The sequence below is a fragment of the Hesperophylax consimilis genome, chromosome 19 (genome assembly GCF_061612785.1).
Source record: "Hesperophylax consimilis isolate HC1 chromosome 19, BYU_Hcon_1.0, whole genome shotgun sequence".
Taxonomy (NCBI): Eukaryota; Metazoa; Arthropoda; class Insecta; order Trichoptera; family Limnephilidae; genus Hesperophylax; species Hesperophylax consimilis.
The window spans coordinates 14,163,620-14,184,358 of NC_142854.1; the positions used below are offsets into that span (position 1 = coordinate 14,163,620).

Genomic DNA, 20,739 nt, shown 5'->3' on the forward strand with positions numbered 1-20,739 from the left:
TGAAAGTGGTACAAAGCTTTCAATGGCCTTATTAATAATTTTGTAAAATAATTCAAGATTATAGTTAATAGTATTATTATGGTGAAGAAATGACCAGTCTTCATTTGCAAGATATTGATTCATGTTAGAATAGTCAGCTTTGGAGAAATTATAAGTAAGGTTAGGAAGAACACTTGTGTCATCTAGTGAGTTATTAGTAGTGATGGTTATGCTTAGGGCGGGGTGGTGGCAGTCTAGGGGGAGAAGCTCGTCAACTGATTTTGCAATATGGACTGAGGTATCACTGCAGAATACTAAATCCAGCAGCCGATTATTGGTATTGTAGACTTGATTGACTTGATGTAGAGAGAGTAAGTTCGTCATATCTATTATTTCGCGGGCATTTTCTGGTAGGTTTAAGTTGTGATAAGAGTCCTTATTCATCCAATCAATGCAAGGGGTATTATAGTCACCAAATAAAATTGTTCTGGCATCAGGGTATTTATTTTTAAAGGTTTCGAGGTCATCTATGTGGTTTCTGTAGACTGTGATATTGGATCCAGGAGGAATGTAGACACATCCCAGTAGAATTTTGCCTGATTTAGTTTTTAGTAAAACGAATACCTGTTCCACGTCCAGATGTTTACAAATTAATCGAGTGGATGGCAGTAATTTTGTAACGGATATAAGAACTCCTCCTCCTCTGGTTTTAGTACTAGTGGCTGGATTTCTGTCAAGGCGGTAGGTGTTGTAAGATGAAAATCCAAGTTCCTCGGTGTGAATATCAGGATCAAGCCAAGTTTCGGTGAGAAGAAAAACTTCAATGTGTTGGAGTAGTGGAAGAGTAGTTTGTAGCTCTACGAGTTTGGTACGGCAGCCTCGGATATTTTGGCCGTATCCGATGATGTGTTTGAGTTTTTTGAAGTTGACCTTATTATTGTGGGCTTGTTATTCATATATTTTATTGTTAACCCAACTTCTCCTCCCTTTATCCGAGTTTCCAATTCTTGGCGGAGGTCCGACAAGAATTTTCGTTGGTTCGGTGTTTGGTCGGAAAAGATTTTAACAGTGGAGTTGGTCAGATAAAAGTTCTTTCTCCTGAGGATATTTATTGCTTCAGTGGAGTTCTTTAGAATAACCTTAACGGGCCTAGGTTTATCCGGCCTCACTGCTCCAAGGCGTAAAGTGTTGATAGAGTTAATTTCAATGTTACTATCAATCTTATTCAAGATATTTGTAATTTGTATTTTGTCATCTTGTATTTTTTCTATTTGGTTGAGCTTAGAGCTTTCAGGAATATTTATGATTATTAGATTATTTGCTCTTTTTTTTCTTTCTTCGAGTTCGTCGGCTGCTTCACAAGTAGATACTACTGAGTTAGGTTTATTGGATAATGCTTTAAAAGCTGACAGCTCACCCTCGAGTGCTGCCATTTTGGCAGCCATTTGAGCAATGGTTCCGAGAATAGCATTTGTTTTTGGTACCATTTTTGCAATTTGATCTTTGTTTAATTTGCTTGTTGGGTCAATTATTAATTCAGTGAGGGCCTCAACCGCGTTTCTCGCCAGATTGATGAATCCTTGGGAATCCATTTTATTAACTTAAAAATTTTTATTTTTTTTTGGAAAAATGGAGGATGGGTCAGCCTGTATTTAAGGTGGAGTGATTTGAAGTAGATACTAGGGACCCAGCCGCGCGGTAGTAGTTTGGGTGACAATAATACTTAATGTTTTGACTTTTAATTATATTGACAATGCTCACTCAGTTATGAATTTAGGAACCAGCAGGATTGCTCTCCGACTTCCTTAAACTTGCAGTCTCTCAATGACTCGTTAACTTGTTAGTTTCACTGTTTAAAAATACTGTAAAATATTAAATTGTGTTAAGCGTAAAATTGAGTGTGCTCTCCGTGTCACTATATAAGGTTAACTGTACATATACTAACATATACTAACACCTATACTAACATAGAATGCCTTTAAGGCGGTGCACTACGTCGTGTAATATTTTAAATTTAGCCGCTATCAATAACAACCCTTACGTAGATGACGATAAGGTTTAAATTCCCGCTTAACACCATCCGCCTGTTTTGATTTATGCAAGAAAAAAAAATGGCCAAAAAGTGCCTTTTATTTTATTTTGTGGATGTTCAGGCATAAATATTTTTATTTTTTTGATCATTTAATAAATGACTTAATTTGCCACATTATACAATGAAATCATAACCGAAAATGGGTTCGTAAGTGAGAGATTTTGAACTTTATAGCATTTTTCATAGGCCTTATACATTATTTTTATCTGGGCTTATAAAAAGACTTATCTAAAAAATACTCGATTATTAAAATCTTGTCTTAAAAACATTAATTTATCAAAAAAAAAAAAAAATAATATTTGACAAGTTCAAGTATTTCACCTAAAAATGTAGACAATTTGTCTCAACGCCATCTAGTGAGAGAGTTAGCACTTACAATGCCTTTCTCATATAAAATAAAGTTGGTTGTTCTCAGGTGAAAAAAAATGTAACAAGCAGTAATTGTTGAATGAAACACTAGCATATATTGAATAATTTCGCGGGTAAGAGATAAGCCTCCATAGCTCAGTGGTCAGAGCTTTCGACCGGAATTCGAATGGACACGGGTTCGAGTCCCGTTGGCGTCATGTATTTTTTATCAGGAGATTTTTTCAATGTGGATGAGTGTTTCAGGCGAACAATTATTGCTTATAAAAATAAAAATAATTACATAGTTCCTAGTTAATAATTTTACTGAGAAAATAATATGATATTACGGTTATTAAGTAGATATAACTTCCTGTCTGGAATGAATGATTTCTAGATCTACGAATATAATACCACTGTTTTACAAATATCATTTTATGAAACGGTAATACGACAATCCAATTCTAAATATATTGGAATATTTATTTTATTTTACTCTAAATTTAATTATTTAACGTCTTTTTAACGAACCTACCGAGTCCTACAAATCTCGGCTTAAGAGGAAGCTGCAAGTCAAAAATGTGTTTATTCTTAGTATACCTTATATTGTAGGTAATACGCATTAAAATCGCTTGACAAACGGAGTCTAGAAACATTCGATTTCAAGCACAAAACTGGTTTTTATTTATTTTATAAAAAAATTTATAAGAAAGCAAAAAGTTAATCATGTGAAACTGTCACAGATAATCTTAGCTATAATACTGTATTTTTTTAAAGTTGTTTTCTTTACGCGGTCATACATTTCTATTGAAAAAATATTTTTTTTAGTAGTTTAAATTTATATTTTTTATTGAGTAATTTATTTTTTTATTTGTATTCTACTCAAGCGAAACGATAGGAAAACCTTGCACATTTTTGGTATTCGTAATGTACACCAATTCATTATAAAGATTAATTAAAATAGTGATTTAGCATTAAACTTCGCCTTAAGAAATTATTCGAAAAATAACGAATAAAAGTTACTTAAAGCTACCCAAACCCTAAAGAAGTCATTGAACATCCTTTATCTAAAACCTAGTTCCCCTCAGCACAAGATCACTCCTAGTACATCTCTTTTACATTTATTTACACAGGGTGTTAAGGGATGTACTGACAGTGAGTCCTGACATTATTTGGAGTAAAAAAATTAAAATAAAATTTTGGTTTCCGGTTCCATTTTTGTTATTCAACAAAAACCTTAGAAAATCTGTAGGAATTGGATAGCTAGGCTCGATGTGAGCTGGGGTCGATGTGATCAAGGGTCGATGTGAGCAAGGGGCGATGTAGGGGTTGTGGGGTTACTTGGCTGAGTTACCAGTGATAATGTCTGGAACCCACATTATAATATACATGTACAAGCTGTTGAAAGAATACAAAACTAATTCTTACGTTTTATAAATTTTAAAATGGGTATTCCAGCAATTATTTTTTTTTTATTTATACGCCCATTGGGCTTTTACATACATAGTTCTTAAGAAAAATATTCTGAAGATTGTAAGTTCACAATAGTAACAGTAATAATACATTTAACCATATCCATTATGTTGAACAATAATACTCTGTTAAATTATATGAATATGTTCAAATTGTCAGACAGAAGAATTTTCACTGACTTGGTATTTCTGTATAAAATTCTAAATGATTTAGTTGATAGTCCGGTACTGCTAGAATTGATAAGCTTTCGGATTCCACAAAGTAATACTAGAAAGGATTTATTTCAGTGCAGAAATTCTGGGACTAACTACCGTATGCATTCCTCTTTGCCCAGAATACTAATGGAGAGAAACAATTATACCAAGTCAGTGGACATCTTCAATTTATCTTTAAACAAATATAAAATGTTGTTAATGAAGCAATTCAATTATGTACAATAAATAATGTATATTTCTTAATATTCTCATGTAAAAGCCCCGAAAAAAAGCGTAAATAAATAATATGTGGAAGAATAAAAAAAGAAAACCTTAATAAAAGTAATACTTAAAGTACCAATATAAACACCCACTTCAACCATATTCAAAAAATTCCCAGTGTTGAAGATTCAAAAATTATATTCAAAACAAATACTTACTTTCCTTTACAAGAACCTAAACACATTTAAAACTTCACAAATTTCTCGCAATACTAGAACAAGACATGCACACCAACTACTAATACCAAAAACCAACACATCCTTTGGACAAAAACACTACAGATTCCAGGCTATAAAACTATACAATTCACTTCCAACACAACATAAAACATCTAATCTTACAGAATACAAAAAACACATATGGAACTGGCTACAATCCTTTTAGTATTTAATTTTTTTTATATTTCACTTTTTTTTGTTATAACTATCGAAAAATCGATTTTATATTTTGATTTTTATTGTTTCTCTGTGAAACCAACTCCACTGTATTGTTTTTGTATTATATAACTTTACAATTGAAAAAGTCCTCCACAACACAGGCGAACTCCTAGCGTGGAGGACAATATACTATACCATTGTTATACAAATATATTTAAGAATAATATAAAATAAAATAAATTAAAAATTAAAACAAACGTAAAGTAAGTCAAGTATGTCCGTATTTCATAATTATATTCATAAAATGTCAAAATTATAATACAGTACCTAATTAAAAAAAGTTGATCTTGCATGGCTGATGTAAGCATTTTCTCATTATGTTTAAGTTCGTTCTTACAATTAAACTGACTTCCTAGTCAGTATTGTAATATGTATTACGATAGCAAATGGAGAAATAAATGTTAAATTCTCTCATAAATAATACCAGTAATTGAAAATTCATCAAATAATGGCGGAAGTAATAAAATGGTGAAACTAAAACCTCGTGAATATTGATTAATTCAATACATTATTCTCTGCCACACATGTACTTTGGAAAGGCAGTACCACGCGCCGCTCCGGGCCGCCGCGCAGATAAGTCAAAGAAAGGACTGCGATGTAAACCGTTACCTTACTTTCGGACTTTACTTTTCTGCGTGGAGGCCTGGAGTGGCGCGTGGAACCGCCGCTCCGAAGTATACGTGTGACAGAGCCTACCGTAGTTTTAGACAAGCGGCCGCATGTCTGGAAACCAAACCATCTGTGCAATGTATGCAAGGAAGGTATCAAATGGAATTATCACATTTATTAATACGTCTATATGATTTAATAATTGAAGACAAGATAAGCGACTCTCCAGGGAAAATTTGAAACAAAAAAATACATTTGGATTTTGACTTTGTTTTCGCGAATGAATGAATGCAAATCTTGGAAGCGGAAATTAATCCACTTCCTCACATGCGATCGAGCTGAAACTCGTCAGATAGACTCGATGTTGATGACAATTCAAACCGTGGTTGACGGCTCTTCTTCCTCACCGCACCAAATCAATGCGGGGGTGCCACAAGGATCTGTGCTGTCTCCGACGCTGTTTTTATTGCACATCAACGATCTCGTTGAATCTGCACCAATTCACTGCTACGCTGATGGCAGCACCGTTCACGAGGGTTATCTCTTTGACAGGCCCCCTTCCACCTATGATGTCCGAACAGCTCGGGAAGTTTTGAAGCACAAAATTGACCACCACCTCGAGATGGTTCGTGCCTGGGGTAAGGCCAACTTGGTCAGTTTCAACGTCTCAAAAACCCAAGCGTGTCTGATTTCGGCAAAGAGGGAGTTCAATGACTTTCTGGTGCAATTTGATGGGAGCACTCTCCCCAATAAAGACTCCATTGAAATGCTTGGAGTTACTATATCAGACCGGCTCAAGTATCGGGGATCCCCAAGAAGTTGGGCGTCTTGTACAGGGCTAGGAGATTCTTCAACAGTGACCAGCTGCTGACCCTGTACAAGTCTCAAGTCCGTCCAACTATTGAATTTGGGAGCCACCTTTGGGCTGGTGCCAATTTGACAATCCATTGTTAACAGACCGATTGCCTTCTCTAATGCATAGACGCAATGTAGGCATGCTGTGTCTGTTCTACAGGTATTTCAATGGAGCCTGCTCCGAGGAGCTAGCAGCATTTATTCCTGATGCACCGGTGCACGTGCGCGAATCTCGACGGACACGAGCTGAACACCCGTTCACGGTTGACGTTGGCTTCATGAGAACGGGCCGTTTTTACAACTCGTTTTTGTGTAAGTCGGCTCGTATGTGGAACGAGCTACCGGCATCTGTTTTTCCTCCCTCCTATAATCAGAGCCTCTTCAAGGCCCGCATTAACAAATCCCTTCCTACAGCCCCTACCTTATTCCGCCTCACAACGCCGCCCAACCGGGTGGTGACATAGTTCCCCTGTCTGTACACTGCACAGGCAGGGACGCTCCTGTGAGGTGTAACATTAAAAAAAAAAATGCATTCTATCTATTTTTGGTGGCAATCGCGCACACACATGAGTACTTATGCGCATTTCTCTGAAATTGAAAAGTTGAATTACAAGTAGTATAACATTACAGCAACTATACGAAATAAATGTCGGTCCTACCCAATCGGGATTTGGCTCAGTTAGCGCGGTTGACTCTAGTCCCTGAGGAGAAAGGTTCAATCCTCAGTCAAACCAATAGATTTTTTTCGGACGACACCTAACTAACTATCCATTTCAATACGGAATACGCTCAGGGTTGCAAGCTCGGTTTAATCTTACTTCGAGAGAAATTGATCAAACACTAGGTATTAATGATTTAACTTCTTTCTTGCACATATTGTTGATTTCATCATATTTTCTGTTGGGTGGTTCCGATGCCGGAAAAAGACGCGGGGAGTTTTTTTGCTCTCGATTAGAACAATTTATTATTTATAACTGATTGATCTACGTAAAAGTCCACTATCACCATCAAAGAATAATTTCGGCAAAGACGCTACGATATACAAGGGCGTCCGGGGATAAATCGCGCTAACTTCAGGAGGTGATTCTACATGATGGTAGAAGTAAAAAAGACAAATAATTTATTTTCCGATACAAACAATTCAACTTTTTACGTCTAAAATCATGCAGAATCACCCCCCCCCCCGAAATCAGCAAACTTTACCCCCATGACATGTATATAAACGCGCTGAAGAAATCTCAAAGTGCAAGCAAAAAGTACGTCAATTGTAGTGCTTTCAATTTCGTAGTTTTAGTACTGAAATGTCGCGCGTCGTGTAAGATCGTGTGCTACACGACCTACTAAACACCACAAGAAAATTTCCCTAAAAAGTGTCAAAATGAACTCTTGTATAATGAGCTGATTATTCGGCAAATATTAGTAAAACCAGTTTTCAAGTATTATATATAAAACAGTAGTTTCACGTCCGAAGATGTTATGCGTCAAAGAAAAAATGAAAGTCCGTCTAGAGTAGAGGTCTGGACGCGCAATAGCCAAATTAATAAACATACAAATCAGTAGTAACGGTAATTTTCCTATAACTTTGAACTTCAAGTATCAAAATTCTGCTTTAAAGAGTGAGAGAAGAGGATGCGATGCTTTTTTGAAAGCTCATGTAGACATTCACCTTCATCTTGTTTTGAAGGTCAAGTGTACAAAATTTCATCAATCTCGGAATTAAACTGTAGATTAATACAAAAAACGCCACGTCGCCTGCCACAGACACGCGGAAGCGGAAGTGGAAATTAACCCACTTCCTCAAACCCGATCGACTCATTGTCGATGACAATGCATTATATCTATAACTTTTTTTTTGTTGTATTATAAACTGATTCATAGTAAAGATAAATCTAAAATAGTGATTTCACTGATAGCTTCGCTTTAAGCCACGCAAATTTGAGAAACTCTGGTGTACATGAAACGAGAATCATGTTAGCCTGGTGGAACGACTTAAGTACGTTCGGAAACATGAACTATAATAATTACGCCCAACAAGCGCGCATGCCAATAAATATATCGGTCAATATTTTCAGCACTGATGACCGCAAAACACTGATATTTTTTTTTAATGCGGCGTTTATCAAGGCACTGCAGTGGGGCCACTTTTATAACGTTTGTGAATGAACAATTAACACTACAATATCCAGACTAGACGCCAGTGTATAAAAGGAAAGACGATGAAAATTTACATTTGTTTAATTTTATATGTAAATTATCCAAGATAAAATTGAAAAAGAGAGAGAGAGAGAGAGACTTTTCACTGCCACTTCCACCGAATATCATAAACACCTACATCGATTTCTTAAATCCAAGTCACTGCACTGTACCTCCACTTTTTGAACGAGCGCTGGAGGCATATTCCCATTCTTTGTCCTTGGCTAGGGACATGTCCTTAGTGTAGCTATCCCTTTTTTTGGTTTTTCATGTTGGTTTTGACAACTGGAGAGAGTGAGATCGCTATCTCACTGGCTCTAGTTTATGCCAAAACTTAAATGAGGGATTTCCCTTACCTAAGGGATAAAACGCTAATCCCCTCCAGGTCTATTACAGAGAACCCAAATCTATATGCATAAAAATATGGAGACTCTCACCATTGCAAAGATATTATTTATTTAGAAATAACGATACAAGTGTAATTTACATACATGATAGTTATTGACAGTCATAGTACAATATAGAAAGAAGAAAGAAAGGAAAAAAAACATAATATTATATAAGTAAACAAGACAAAGATACATTAGTACAAAGTTAGTGAAACAAATGAAGAAGAAATAAATGTTTAATAAGTACGGCTTCATGCTTCAATAGAGGCATATTAAAAACATCAGCTAACATAGCATACGAATATAATACTATATAAGTTAAAATTAAGTTTTAAGCCATCGATATTCTCTTCAAATTCTCGTCAAAATCACTGGTCTGCAAATGCATTTTGCACACTTCTGTTATTTCAGATTAATAACAAAAACACAAAAACAAATTTCAAAAAAAGTATCACCTTAAAAGACTCATTTTGTGAATGTGGCTTGTTTGAAGAGATTCAAGATCATGGAGCTATTAATAATACTTTACAGGAAGTAAAGTTACTCGCGCACGGTAGAGATGCTGCAGGTATGAAGGTTAAGCTTAATGGAAGATTAGCTGACGTGTACCCCGCGTTGCTGCGAGCTATCCTTAAGAGATAGACATATACCATCGTGAACTTTTATGTAGGCCTTTTTAAGATATACAAATCCGTAGTAAATTATTTTGATGTATCTCGTAAGCTTTAGCCAGAGTTAGCAATATAAGATTATGATTACAAAACATCGACTTTTCTCAACTTTCTATAAATATTCCACGTATTATGTACCGTGTTCTATTACACGTAAATGAACTGTAAATCAAATCCACAAAAAAATACGTCAGTAAAGAGCTCATTCAATTGGTTTTGAATAAATCACGGTAAAAAGTGGAATGAAGGAACAGCCTACCTTGAATTCCTTTAGAATCCCGGCAATAGGGCTGTCGACGAACTTGCACTGTTCACGGGGTGAAATTTCCTCCGAAACGAGATAATCTTTAACATGATTTTGATATTTGCAAACCGAGCACAAAGCATGTGAATAATACAACGAGAACACTACGATTGCACCTTCTTGCTACACGACACGAATTCGAATGCTGTACTTGCGACAATTTACAATGCAACAAATCATCTTCTTCTTTTCAAGTGTGGGTAAGGCTGTTTATTTATTTATTTATTTATTTATTAAACGCCATAAAAGGCTTTTACAGTAATGTGAAACATGGGATTATAAGTACACAGTTCAGGGCTGTCAGAGACTTGACAATTAGAAATAGCATTTTTCATTAAAATAATACATCCACAAGCAGTTTTTATTGATGCTATACATATACATTTCACATATATGTATATATGTGGAATGTATATGTATAGAACACCATATATATGTTACACATAAAGAAGAACACAACAGTCAGTATGATGCAGTACAAACAGACATTTAACATTTCACAAACATATCAATTACATTCATAACCAAGTATTTTTGCCTTGATGCAAGACGGTGAGGTTTTGAAAATATCAAAAAGGTCTGTATACGTGTTGGCAGTGCGGTGAAAACGCGCCAACGGTGAATGATACAAATAGTTAGTGCTATGATTGTCACTGTGGAAAAGATGGTGGAGTCGAGTTGATTTAACAGGGACACGAAAATTTATAACACTTAACATTTGAGGGCAGTCTATGAGATTGTTCAGTAATTTAAAAAGTATAAGAATGTCATTAATAGTTCGCCGGGTAGAAAGAAGTGGTAGATTTAGACCAGACATTAATGTATTATAGCAGATATCAATTACAGGCTGTCTCAATTTGAATTGAACGTATCGAAGAAATTTTCTTTGTACTTTCTCCAAGCGGTGTAAGTTACAGGTATAAATCGGAGACCATACAGGAGATGCATATTCTAGGTGCGATCTCACAAGAGAGCAGTAGAGTAATTTAATTGACTCAATGTTTTGAAAAGTCCTTGTGTTACGCATTACAAAACCTAGAATTTGCATGGCCTTATTGGAAATTGTTTCACAGTGACGATCAAAGGTAAGTTTTCTGTCAAAAATAACACCAAGGTCTTTGATAAATGGTACTAATGCAATTTCATTATTGTTAATTGAATACGATATGGTTATTGGAGTCCGTGAACGGTAAAAACACATGTGGAAACACTTTTTTACGTTTGGGAATAATTTGTTTATTTCACACCAGCTAGCAAGTCTATCTATATTATGCTGAAGGATAAGTGCATCATTTAAACATTTTATAATCTTAAAAAGCTTTAGGTCATCTGCAAATAGAATGAATTTGACATTTTCGAAACATAAAGATAAATCATTTATAAACAATACGAAGAGAAGTGGGCCCAGATGAGAGCCTTGAGGAACTCCAGATGTTACTTTAAATTTATATGAGACTTTATTATTTAATTTTACCATCAGTTCGCGGTTACAGAGGTAACTATTCAACCATTTTAGGAATGATCCATGTATACCAAGGGCTTGCAGTTTCGCGAGAAGGATATTAATATTTAACTTATCAAAGGCTTTTGAAAAGTCAGTATATATTGAATCTACTTGTGCACGAGACGTGAAAGCTTCACAGATATAGTGTTCATACAATAGAAGATTGGTTGTGGTAGACCGACCGGTCACAAAACCATGCTGTTTTTAAGGAAGGAAATGGATTGTAGTTATATGATGGGAAAAATGGTAGATATTATCCAAAACTATTTCAATACTAAACATATTATATATAAAAAACCTTCCGGAAGAAATTCTCTAAATGATAGTGACAATCCTATCAAAATCCGTTTCGTAGTTTAGAAGTACTAAGCGCACAAACAGACAGACGCGGATAGTTACTTTATTTTATACTATTTAGAGAAGATTTATAAGGAGAATAGTGCTGTTGAGTGTTGTGTCGTCTTATTTACAACATGTAACTTAATTTCTTACCTGTAATTTGTTTTAAATTCGTTTTGCTTCATTTCTGTCTATGAACCCTGTTACTTTAAATTTCACGGCCGTGTCGCATTTTTTCAGTTTTATTTACATCATGTCTTTGTATCATTTTGTCTATGCGTTTAAGAGAAAAGTGTCAAGTCATCTTATCAATTTAATGCTTCACATTCTCGAATTCTAAAAAGCCGTAGAGCCAACATCTAACACCATCTCACCTTTATCGCTGGTTCGTCTGAACTATTGATAAGCAATTTATCATAACAAAAGTAATATAACACAAGGGGTTAATTCGAGTATAACTTCAACTACTGTGCAACACACCCCTTATTTTGGAAGACGAAAGAAGTTACCAAAGGAGTTCAATTTACGACCGACTCCAAACCTCTAGAGACAAACACAATGGACCGTACAGGTGCAAGGCGATTGCGAAGGGACACGTTTTAACTAAAATATTCGCAAAGAAGACCTCAGTGAAAGGTACAGCTACGAAGAGCACAGACTCACAGTTCTCAATTCAGAGATAAATTGAAAAAACTGCCCGGAGCCTGTTGGGTATGTTGAAAAAGAAGTACATGGCTGTTCAAACACGGCTAATGCCGCATAAGAGGAAGCTACAAGCCAAAAAAGTGTATATTCTTGGTTTGCCGTATATCGTCACGAATATAGGTAATAGGCATTAAAATCGCTTGACAAACGGAGTCTAGAAACGCTCGATTTCAAGCACAAAAGTGGTTTTTATATACTTTGTAAATAATTTTATAAGAAAGCAAAAAACTTAATCAAGGGAAACTGTCACAGATAATCTTAGATATGATATACAACATTTTACTGCTTCCTTATTTCTCTTTAACACATATATATATATATATATATATTTATCACGGGACTGGTCATTATGGCAGTCATAATTATATAATACAATGGGAACTACATTCAAAGTAATATTAGCAAAGCCCGCTAAGGTTCCTAGATGGAAATAAAAAGGCGCTTTTGAGGTTGCTAATGGATATTACAATTGTCTTTAATTTCCACCAATCAAAAGTTATTCAGTATTATTGTGTGTATTGAAAAAAAATATTTTTTAGTAGTTTGCATTTATATTTTTTATTGAGTCATTAAATAACCAATCAAAAGTCATTTAGTAAAATTGAGCGTAGTTTAATAAAGGCTTGTCGCATGAATTAATGACCTTTGGAAAATCGATAAAAAGCAATGATTATTTAATTAATTCCACATGTCTCGATGGTAACAAGTAAGCAACACACGACACTGCTGGCGGTGGTTATTACTTTGCTCTATTTTTATCCGAAAGACTCTTTAAGACCAGACCCTTAAATAACGTCGGAATCTTAACGACGAAAGTGAAGAAGTCGTGTAAAACAATATTCGGCGCGCGGCCCGGACTAACGGAAGGACCTATGGTCGAATTTTCCAAACAGGTCTAGAAAATTGATCTTTCCGTGGGGATTATATTAATTATTTCTGATGAACTAAATCTCAGATGTTTCTAGGGGATCCCTCGGGAAGTTACTAATTTACGGTCTACAAAAATAATCAGGTGCTTACCGCTAATTTTATAAAATTATCAAACCGTTTTGCATAAAATATTTTAATGGTACGGTACTGTTTTTAATAATCTTAAATTTAAATAATTTACATCCGTAGGGATCGTTCTGATATATATGAGCCTTGAGAAAAACCCCTCCACTAAGAGACTCCACTAAGCCAGCGGGAAACAGACGCCAGCGAACACTTTTGATGCGGCCTGCTGAAAGCACCGCTAAGCAAAACAAAAAGTTTAATTCAGAACCCGAGAACGGTTTTCAATCACGGCGCGCCAAATATAAAATATGTTGAAAGACGTTAATTTATATGTGCCCAACAAGCGATTCGTAGCAGTTCGTTTTCGATTGCGATCCAGAATTTTACTACATTGTTTGCATATTCTGTGAACAGTCGAAAGCGTGGGTACATACAATTCTTTCCCAATATTAGCACATCGCGAACCGCGCGAACTTTTACCACCACATCGGAAGGAACGATTTGTTCAGTAGCATGTTTAATGGAAACGCGTATGTGTCATGTTGTTGCCGATATTGGATCTTCAATTTAGCATCTACTCTTGTTCAATCGATGTTCCGGTTACAGCTTTCTTCGACACAAAATCCAACATGTAATTATGATATGAGTGATTAGTTTGCGGTGATGCTCTAGGGAGAAGTCCCCAGATCTAGAGGTATTGAATTTTCGAGGGATAAAGGGAGTTTTTTTGGTACAAGGTAAGACATGTAAGGAATTTTGAGCAATAGCATAATCACATATTTTGTAAAATGTTCATATCTAAATAAAAGGGCCATAGAGATTTTCGTGAGACAAAAGCAGCGGGGAGTAGAGCTTCTTTATAAATAGATAAATAGTAATTTATTATTTGATTTAATGCTGTACTCTGGTGAACCCCCACATGTATTTTGACCACCGCCCACAACTGCTAACAAGTCTACTCGTGGGAGATGCCAATGCACTTTTTTTATACTCCGAAAGCGAAAACTTCTGCCTATCAGGACGCGCCATCAATAGAGCGAATCAAATGCCTAACGATTCTGAATTGACCATTGGCATTTTCAACGTCACTTAAATTTAGCAACTATCTTTTAAAACATGTCACAAAATAGTAAAACTGCCACCCCATGACCTTTTTATACTTACATGTACCACAAACTTGTAATCTTCTCCCTAATATATTGGTGTATAAGCGTTTTATGACGAACATGAAGAAATAAATACAAAATCAAATTTGTGTTCTGTGCGTAATTATAAAAATCTAGCTGCAGACCATAAATATGCTGCATAATACAGAACAATTATACCTACCATTACGTTATGCAGAATCACTCTTAAGTTAAAACAAGTCTTGTGTTCTCAACGCAACGTAAAATTCGAGTTGCCATCTCATCTGAGGACGAAATTCAGGGGAAACCATTGTTGCGTTTCGACTGCAATTATAAATGTCTAGTTGCAAACTCATGCGCCTGGTTTGGTCCCCTATTTTTTCCATTTTTTATTCGAAGAATTGTTGTCAAGTGTTTTATGAAGTTAGGTAATAAAAATGCGGTTAATAATATATCGAGGATTTCGACCCCCCCCCCCCACACCTCTTCGCCATAAAATCTAAGTGCGGCTCGCAGGTGATACTACAAACATTTAAAAGGCCTCCAACGGCTAAAAAGTTCCTCACCCCTGCTTTATGCCAATTTATCTTAAACTTCAAAAAGTACTCCTAAAACATTTCTGATGGACAACATGTTCCCGAACAAGATTTCTGCAGCACCTACGTGTCCAACAACGATTGGGCTGTACCAAACGATCTCTCGATATTTAGTAAGACTGACGAGGTCACATAAATTAACAAGGTGTAAAATGGAGCCTACCTTTCAAGCAGCGGCACCAGATTGTCCATGAACGTGAAGTCTCCGTGGGTCGTGTAGGTCAAGGACTCCTCGCAGCCCATCTCCCCGTGGTCCGCCTTTACGAAGTTGTAGAGCACCCAGAACTCCCCTCTCTGCCTAGTGCTTTGCTCGAAAGGCTTGTCTTTACACTTCAGAATGTCTCTCAGCTTAGCCAGAGTCGCTCCGTCCAGGACTGTCTCATCCCTAGGCAATTCAGGAGGGGCTTCTTCCGTAATTACCAAGTTTTGTTCTTCAATCACAGCCTCATTGGGAATAGCTACCGAGTCGCTGGCATTACTGACTCCTCCGTTCGTAGGTTCTTCGATTTTATCTCCTTCTGCAGCCAAAGCGGCGTTTTCTTCCAATTTGCTCATGTCTGCTTCCACTTGAGAGATCTTTTGTTCGATTTCAGACTTGATTGAAGATGTTCTATCAAGCGCAAATAATCTCACGTCTTCTTGGACTGTCTTGTCCGAGTTCGATGATACGACTCCGAACTGTTTGGCTTCACTAACCAGGCGTTCATTTCTGATCATGGATGGATCACTCGGATTGTTTTCTATGGCGCTGGCCAGATTTCTACCATTGTTGGCAGGGTCGAAGGAATAATCGGGAGAACTCTTGACCGCTATATGAACTCCCATGTATAAGATTACGGCAAGATTCGCTATGATGCTGCACCTGAGCAACCAGTTCCTACGAGTCAACATTTCTGAAGCAATTATGTTTTACAACGCTCACAACTTTAAATCCCTGTACAACACTTCTAATTACATATATTTTTAATATCACAAAATACAAAAGCTATTTTTAGGATTAATTATTTAAATAAAGTTTTTCACTAATGCCTGAGAATTAAGAACTGAGAATTTAGCGTATCGCTTTACTGATCTAACTCTTCACTGATGGACTTTTTTCTTCGCGAGTACAAAGAATACAAAATTTGCATATGAACGAGCAGAAAAAACATCAACACACAACCAAACGCGGGGTAACTGGCATTTCAAGGGTTTCAAAAAACTATTAAGAAAATCACTTTTGTAATTAAATATCAATTAATATGAGATTCTAAAATTGATAATATGGTAGAGTAACAAAACACACGCTAGGCATTTGAATTATGGAATCGTATTTCAACACAGAAATACTTAATGGTCAGTATTAGAATAATGTTAATTTCACCAAATGTCAATTAGAGAGTGTTCAAGTTGAGTTGATTCACTATTATAGTTATTTCTGCCTGTTAGTGCAAGAATATTACAACAATGATACGAAGTATGTAGGAAATTCACGAGATATTAATGAATAGATCACGAAGAACTGCTAAAGACCACCAGCGTTCCTTATGTAGAGACAAAAATGACTAAAGTTTAAAGAAAAGCACTGTCGTTGGATTTGGTTCATATCTATGAAACTTTCTTGGAAATCTGATGGTTGCTCTAGCTCCACCCGTCTCCTACCTCTTGGTCGAATTTTTCTGTGGAAGACTGTCTTTGACGTCATCACAACTCCAAGGGCATATTATGGACGGAGGAAGTACAAATACCAAATTCTGGCATCTGAAGCATCTCGTCTCACTTGCGAAGCGCACAATCTTTTCTCAAAAACGAAATAACATGTCAATCCTTCTAACTTTTAGTTTTTGGACTTTTTTGGATTTTTAAACGTAATTTTTCTCTTGGATAATGTTTGATCTCATCAATATGTTCCGTGATATCTAAGTACACAACGTCAGCAAAGTTTTTGCTTTTTTCATTTCGTATTGTATTTTGAACTTGTTCCGGCTTGTTTTGTATTGGTCTAAATTTAAATACCATCTGTTAGTTTCCGGTTTCTACGTTCTAAAGTTTCGTTCGCCTTTCGTCTCGGTAACGATGTTCAAACTTGCTTCGAGTGGAGAGAATTTCTGTAAAGAAAAGAAAAACAAGAATTAGACAAACACGAAAGGAGTAAGTAAACGTAGCAACAGATTTCAGGGACATTGTATGACGACATTTAGTGGATATTTTGTTGAATTAACTGAAGGTTTTATGAATTAACAAATGCATCTTTGACCTTTTTGCCAACGTTACGTAAGAGCTTACATGGCCCCGCTTCACGAGCCAATACGCATCATCAGATATGCAGCTATTACACCAATAAGTAAACACAGACAAACTGACATTTGAAACTGGATAGCTTTAATAAAGGTTTTTTGTAGTTGCTTGAAAATTTTTCGTTTAGTATAAATTTTATTTTACAAAAAGTTTAGAATGTTTTCCAAAAAACTAAACCCTTGAATCAAAAACATAACAACAACTGTTTATAGAAACACACAAATATAAAGTTAAAAGTACTCCAAGGCCAGGCTAAAGGAAATATCAGAAGAGTGGTAAAGGTTCCGTAAAATGGGGTAATTTATTAAATTTTCAACTTTGTAATTAAATAACATTTTTGTCGGAAAATTTTCTGGTCATATTTATTGCACGTGTAAAAACTATTGCAATATATTTTTTTCTTTAAATGTATATTATATGTTTGGGCAGTAAAAAAATATAACATGGTGGTGAAAATCCCAAATCGGGGTGGAGCTACTTTGATGTACAATTTTATAAGCATATAAAAAAGATACGCCAATCCCAAAATATTTCGAAAGTTAATTAATATATCAATAGACACTGATATATTTTACAATATAAACTACACGAAACTATTGTAATCGGTGAGGAATTTACAAAATGTATTTGAAATTTTGCAGTTATCAGGGATGATCAAAGTTGCCACCGATTTAAAAGTTTCCAAAAAATTACGGTGCTTAAAACGTCGTCAGAAGTAACACTCTACACAAAACATAGTCCGCCTCAGCACAGCATCTTTTGCAGAGGAGGATATGAAGATTGCATAAAATTTAAAAAAGTGTTTTGTTTCAGTTAGTCTGTGGGTTACAGAAAATGATAACCGGGGTTTCAAAATATTCGCACATTTCAGAACACCGTCGTAACCTTCACTGGCTCAAGTGCCCTAAAAGAATCCAGTACAAATTGTGCTGGATGGTGTTTAAATTCATCAATGAAATGGCCCCATCCTACATCTCTGAACTATGCGTCCCAGAAAACACTGGTCTGAGGCTGTCAACTCTTAGATCAGCAACATCATCAGCTGTAGGCATACTGATAGAACCTAAGCGCAAGCCAAATACTTAAGTTTGGTGATCGCGCTTTCGGAGTATCTGAGCCGAAGGCTTGTAATAAACTCACTCCATAACTAAAATCCATTACAAGTCCAACAGAACTCAGTTTTAAACTAAAAACTTACCTTTTTAAGCTGTCATACCCTTAAATTAAATATACCATTCCTGAGAGAAAGTCCAGTTATATCCAATTATGTCCTAAATCCTGTATCTAAATTTCGCTAGTAAAAAATTAGTTAATGTTAATTAAGTGTTACTCTCAAGTGACCTAACACGTAAGTATTGTGCTGTATATTATCTCCATATTTAGTTAGTAATAACATAGTAGAAATGTATTATATACTTGTACAGCGCCCTTGAGGTGATTTTGCACAAAAACGGCGCTGTAAAATCATCCAAATATTATTACTGTTATTATTAACAAGATACATCAATAAGATGTCGCATTTGTTGCCGGTTCATTCAATTGGTTCACTTCACATTAGCCTATATAGGCGACCTCCGCCTTGCGGCGGGTGTAATCTCATCCACTTGACATTGAATCTAGAGGTTACGCGTTCAATTCCTGTTGACTTGCAAATCAATCAAAAGCATCGAGGCTCGACACACTTAACTCTGCAACTACCAACTATAGACAGTGGGAATATAGTATTAAATAAATCCTCGGACATTAGTTTTACTTGTTATCTCTATCTAAATAGTATAAAATAAAGTCGCTATCCGCGTCTGTCTGTTTGTGCGCTTAGTTCTTCTAAATTATGCAAAGGATTTTTATAAGCTTTTCACTATCATTTAGAGAATTTCTTCCGGAAGATTTATATATATATATAATACATACATACTACATTTATATAAAGTAGAGAAAAGTCGATGTTTTGTAATCAAGTCGTAAAAAAATATTTTCGGGCGCTTACATTGCTAACGCTCGCTTAACCATATGAGATACATCAAATTAATGAACTACGAAATTGTATATCAAAAGGCGTACAGAAAAGACCGTGGTGGTGTATAGATAATGAATTAATGCAAATCTTGGAAGCGGAAATTAACCCCTTCCCTAAATCCGATCGTGCGGAAACTCGAAAGATAGACTCGTTGTCGATGACGATGCATTCTAGCAACTTTTGGTGTCAATCTCGTACACACACCCAGAGATATCACAATACACGCAGAGATATCACATAAATCGGACGACATTACAGCAGTTAATGTACGAAATAAATGACGGTCCTACCTGCTCCACACCATTTAAAATAGATAACATTGTATGAAAAAATCTGTGTTTTTTACGCCGCTTCGCCAGGCGGTTCGTTTAAAAATCAACATTCAGATCGTGCGTAGAAAGGTACAACAATGTACTGCAATGCAAATCTTTGTCTTACTTTCGTGATCTTTACTTTTCTGCGCAGGGTGTCTATTTTAATGTGCGTTCTTCGGCGGTCAATGTACGACTGATGTCGTAGTTTATTCAAAGCATTCTCGAACCCTCCTGGTGTCAAAAAAATGGTCACGTGGTTTGCCACCAGCCCAGATTTCATGTTAGGACAAATCTTTTAAATTGAATCTATGATTAAGTAGCTCGTGGTCAAATATCCCGCAGTCGGGAAAAGTTGCAAACGGTCACGACTTGTGTTAGAAAGTGAAACCGATGAATATTGGCGAGAAGCGATACCGTTCTCATTGCATACATAATCATAACTTGTTACTGATAAATCATAGAGGAACGGTTATCGTAGTAAAACGGTGGTGGTAATTGCTTGGATTAGCATTTAGACTAGCGTTCTAATAAGCACAGTCGGGTTAGAAAACTATCGTACTAGACCAGAGGTTCCCAAAGTGGTCTATATGGACTCCCAGGGGTCGATATCGGCTTGCTGGGGGTCTATGTCAGCGAGAAAAAAATTTGGGGGTCCACGAGATTCAAATGGGGATACATACGAGCGGACCCCCATTTACCTCAAGTCAACATTTAGGAGTTCCGTAAATTACACAATAGACCTAACACAAATATAATAGACTGAGAAATTACTTATTTGATATTTGCATGTTTATATCTCGTAAAGTTGTTAATTGAGGTATATAAATAGAGTCTACGTTCCTTATCTCTTCAGAATTAATATATTCAAGCAAAACATTGCCCATTGGAAGCCGCGAATTTTCCTAGTTCCCCAACTTGTTTTTGAAAAACGTCCAGGGTCATAATGACCTTCAACATTTAAATGTATTTCAAAACTTCAAAACTAAGTTTGAGGACATTTTGACTATCGAAATGGAACGTTGAAGAATCGGATATCATGTG

The 20,739-nt window shown here is 36.0% G+C and overlaps 1 protein-coding gene across 1 annotated transcript in view; it reads right to left on the reverse strand.

Annotated features, from left to right (window-relative positions):
* The window catches only part of LOC149414858 (beta-1,4-glucuronyltransferase 1-like), a 240,317-nt gene that overhangs the window by 58,581 nt on the left and 160,997 nt on the right, over positions 1 to 20,739 (reverse strand). The window contains exon 3 of the mRNA XM_089643340.1: positions 15,254 to 17,177. Within this exon, the coding sequence (XP_089499466.1) occupies positions 15,254 to 15,981 (728 nt within the window). The 5' untranslated portion in view covers positions 15,982 to 17,177. The remainder of the gene's footprint in view (positions 1 to 15,253; positions 17,178 to 20,739) is intronic.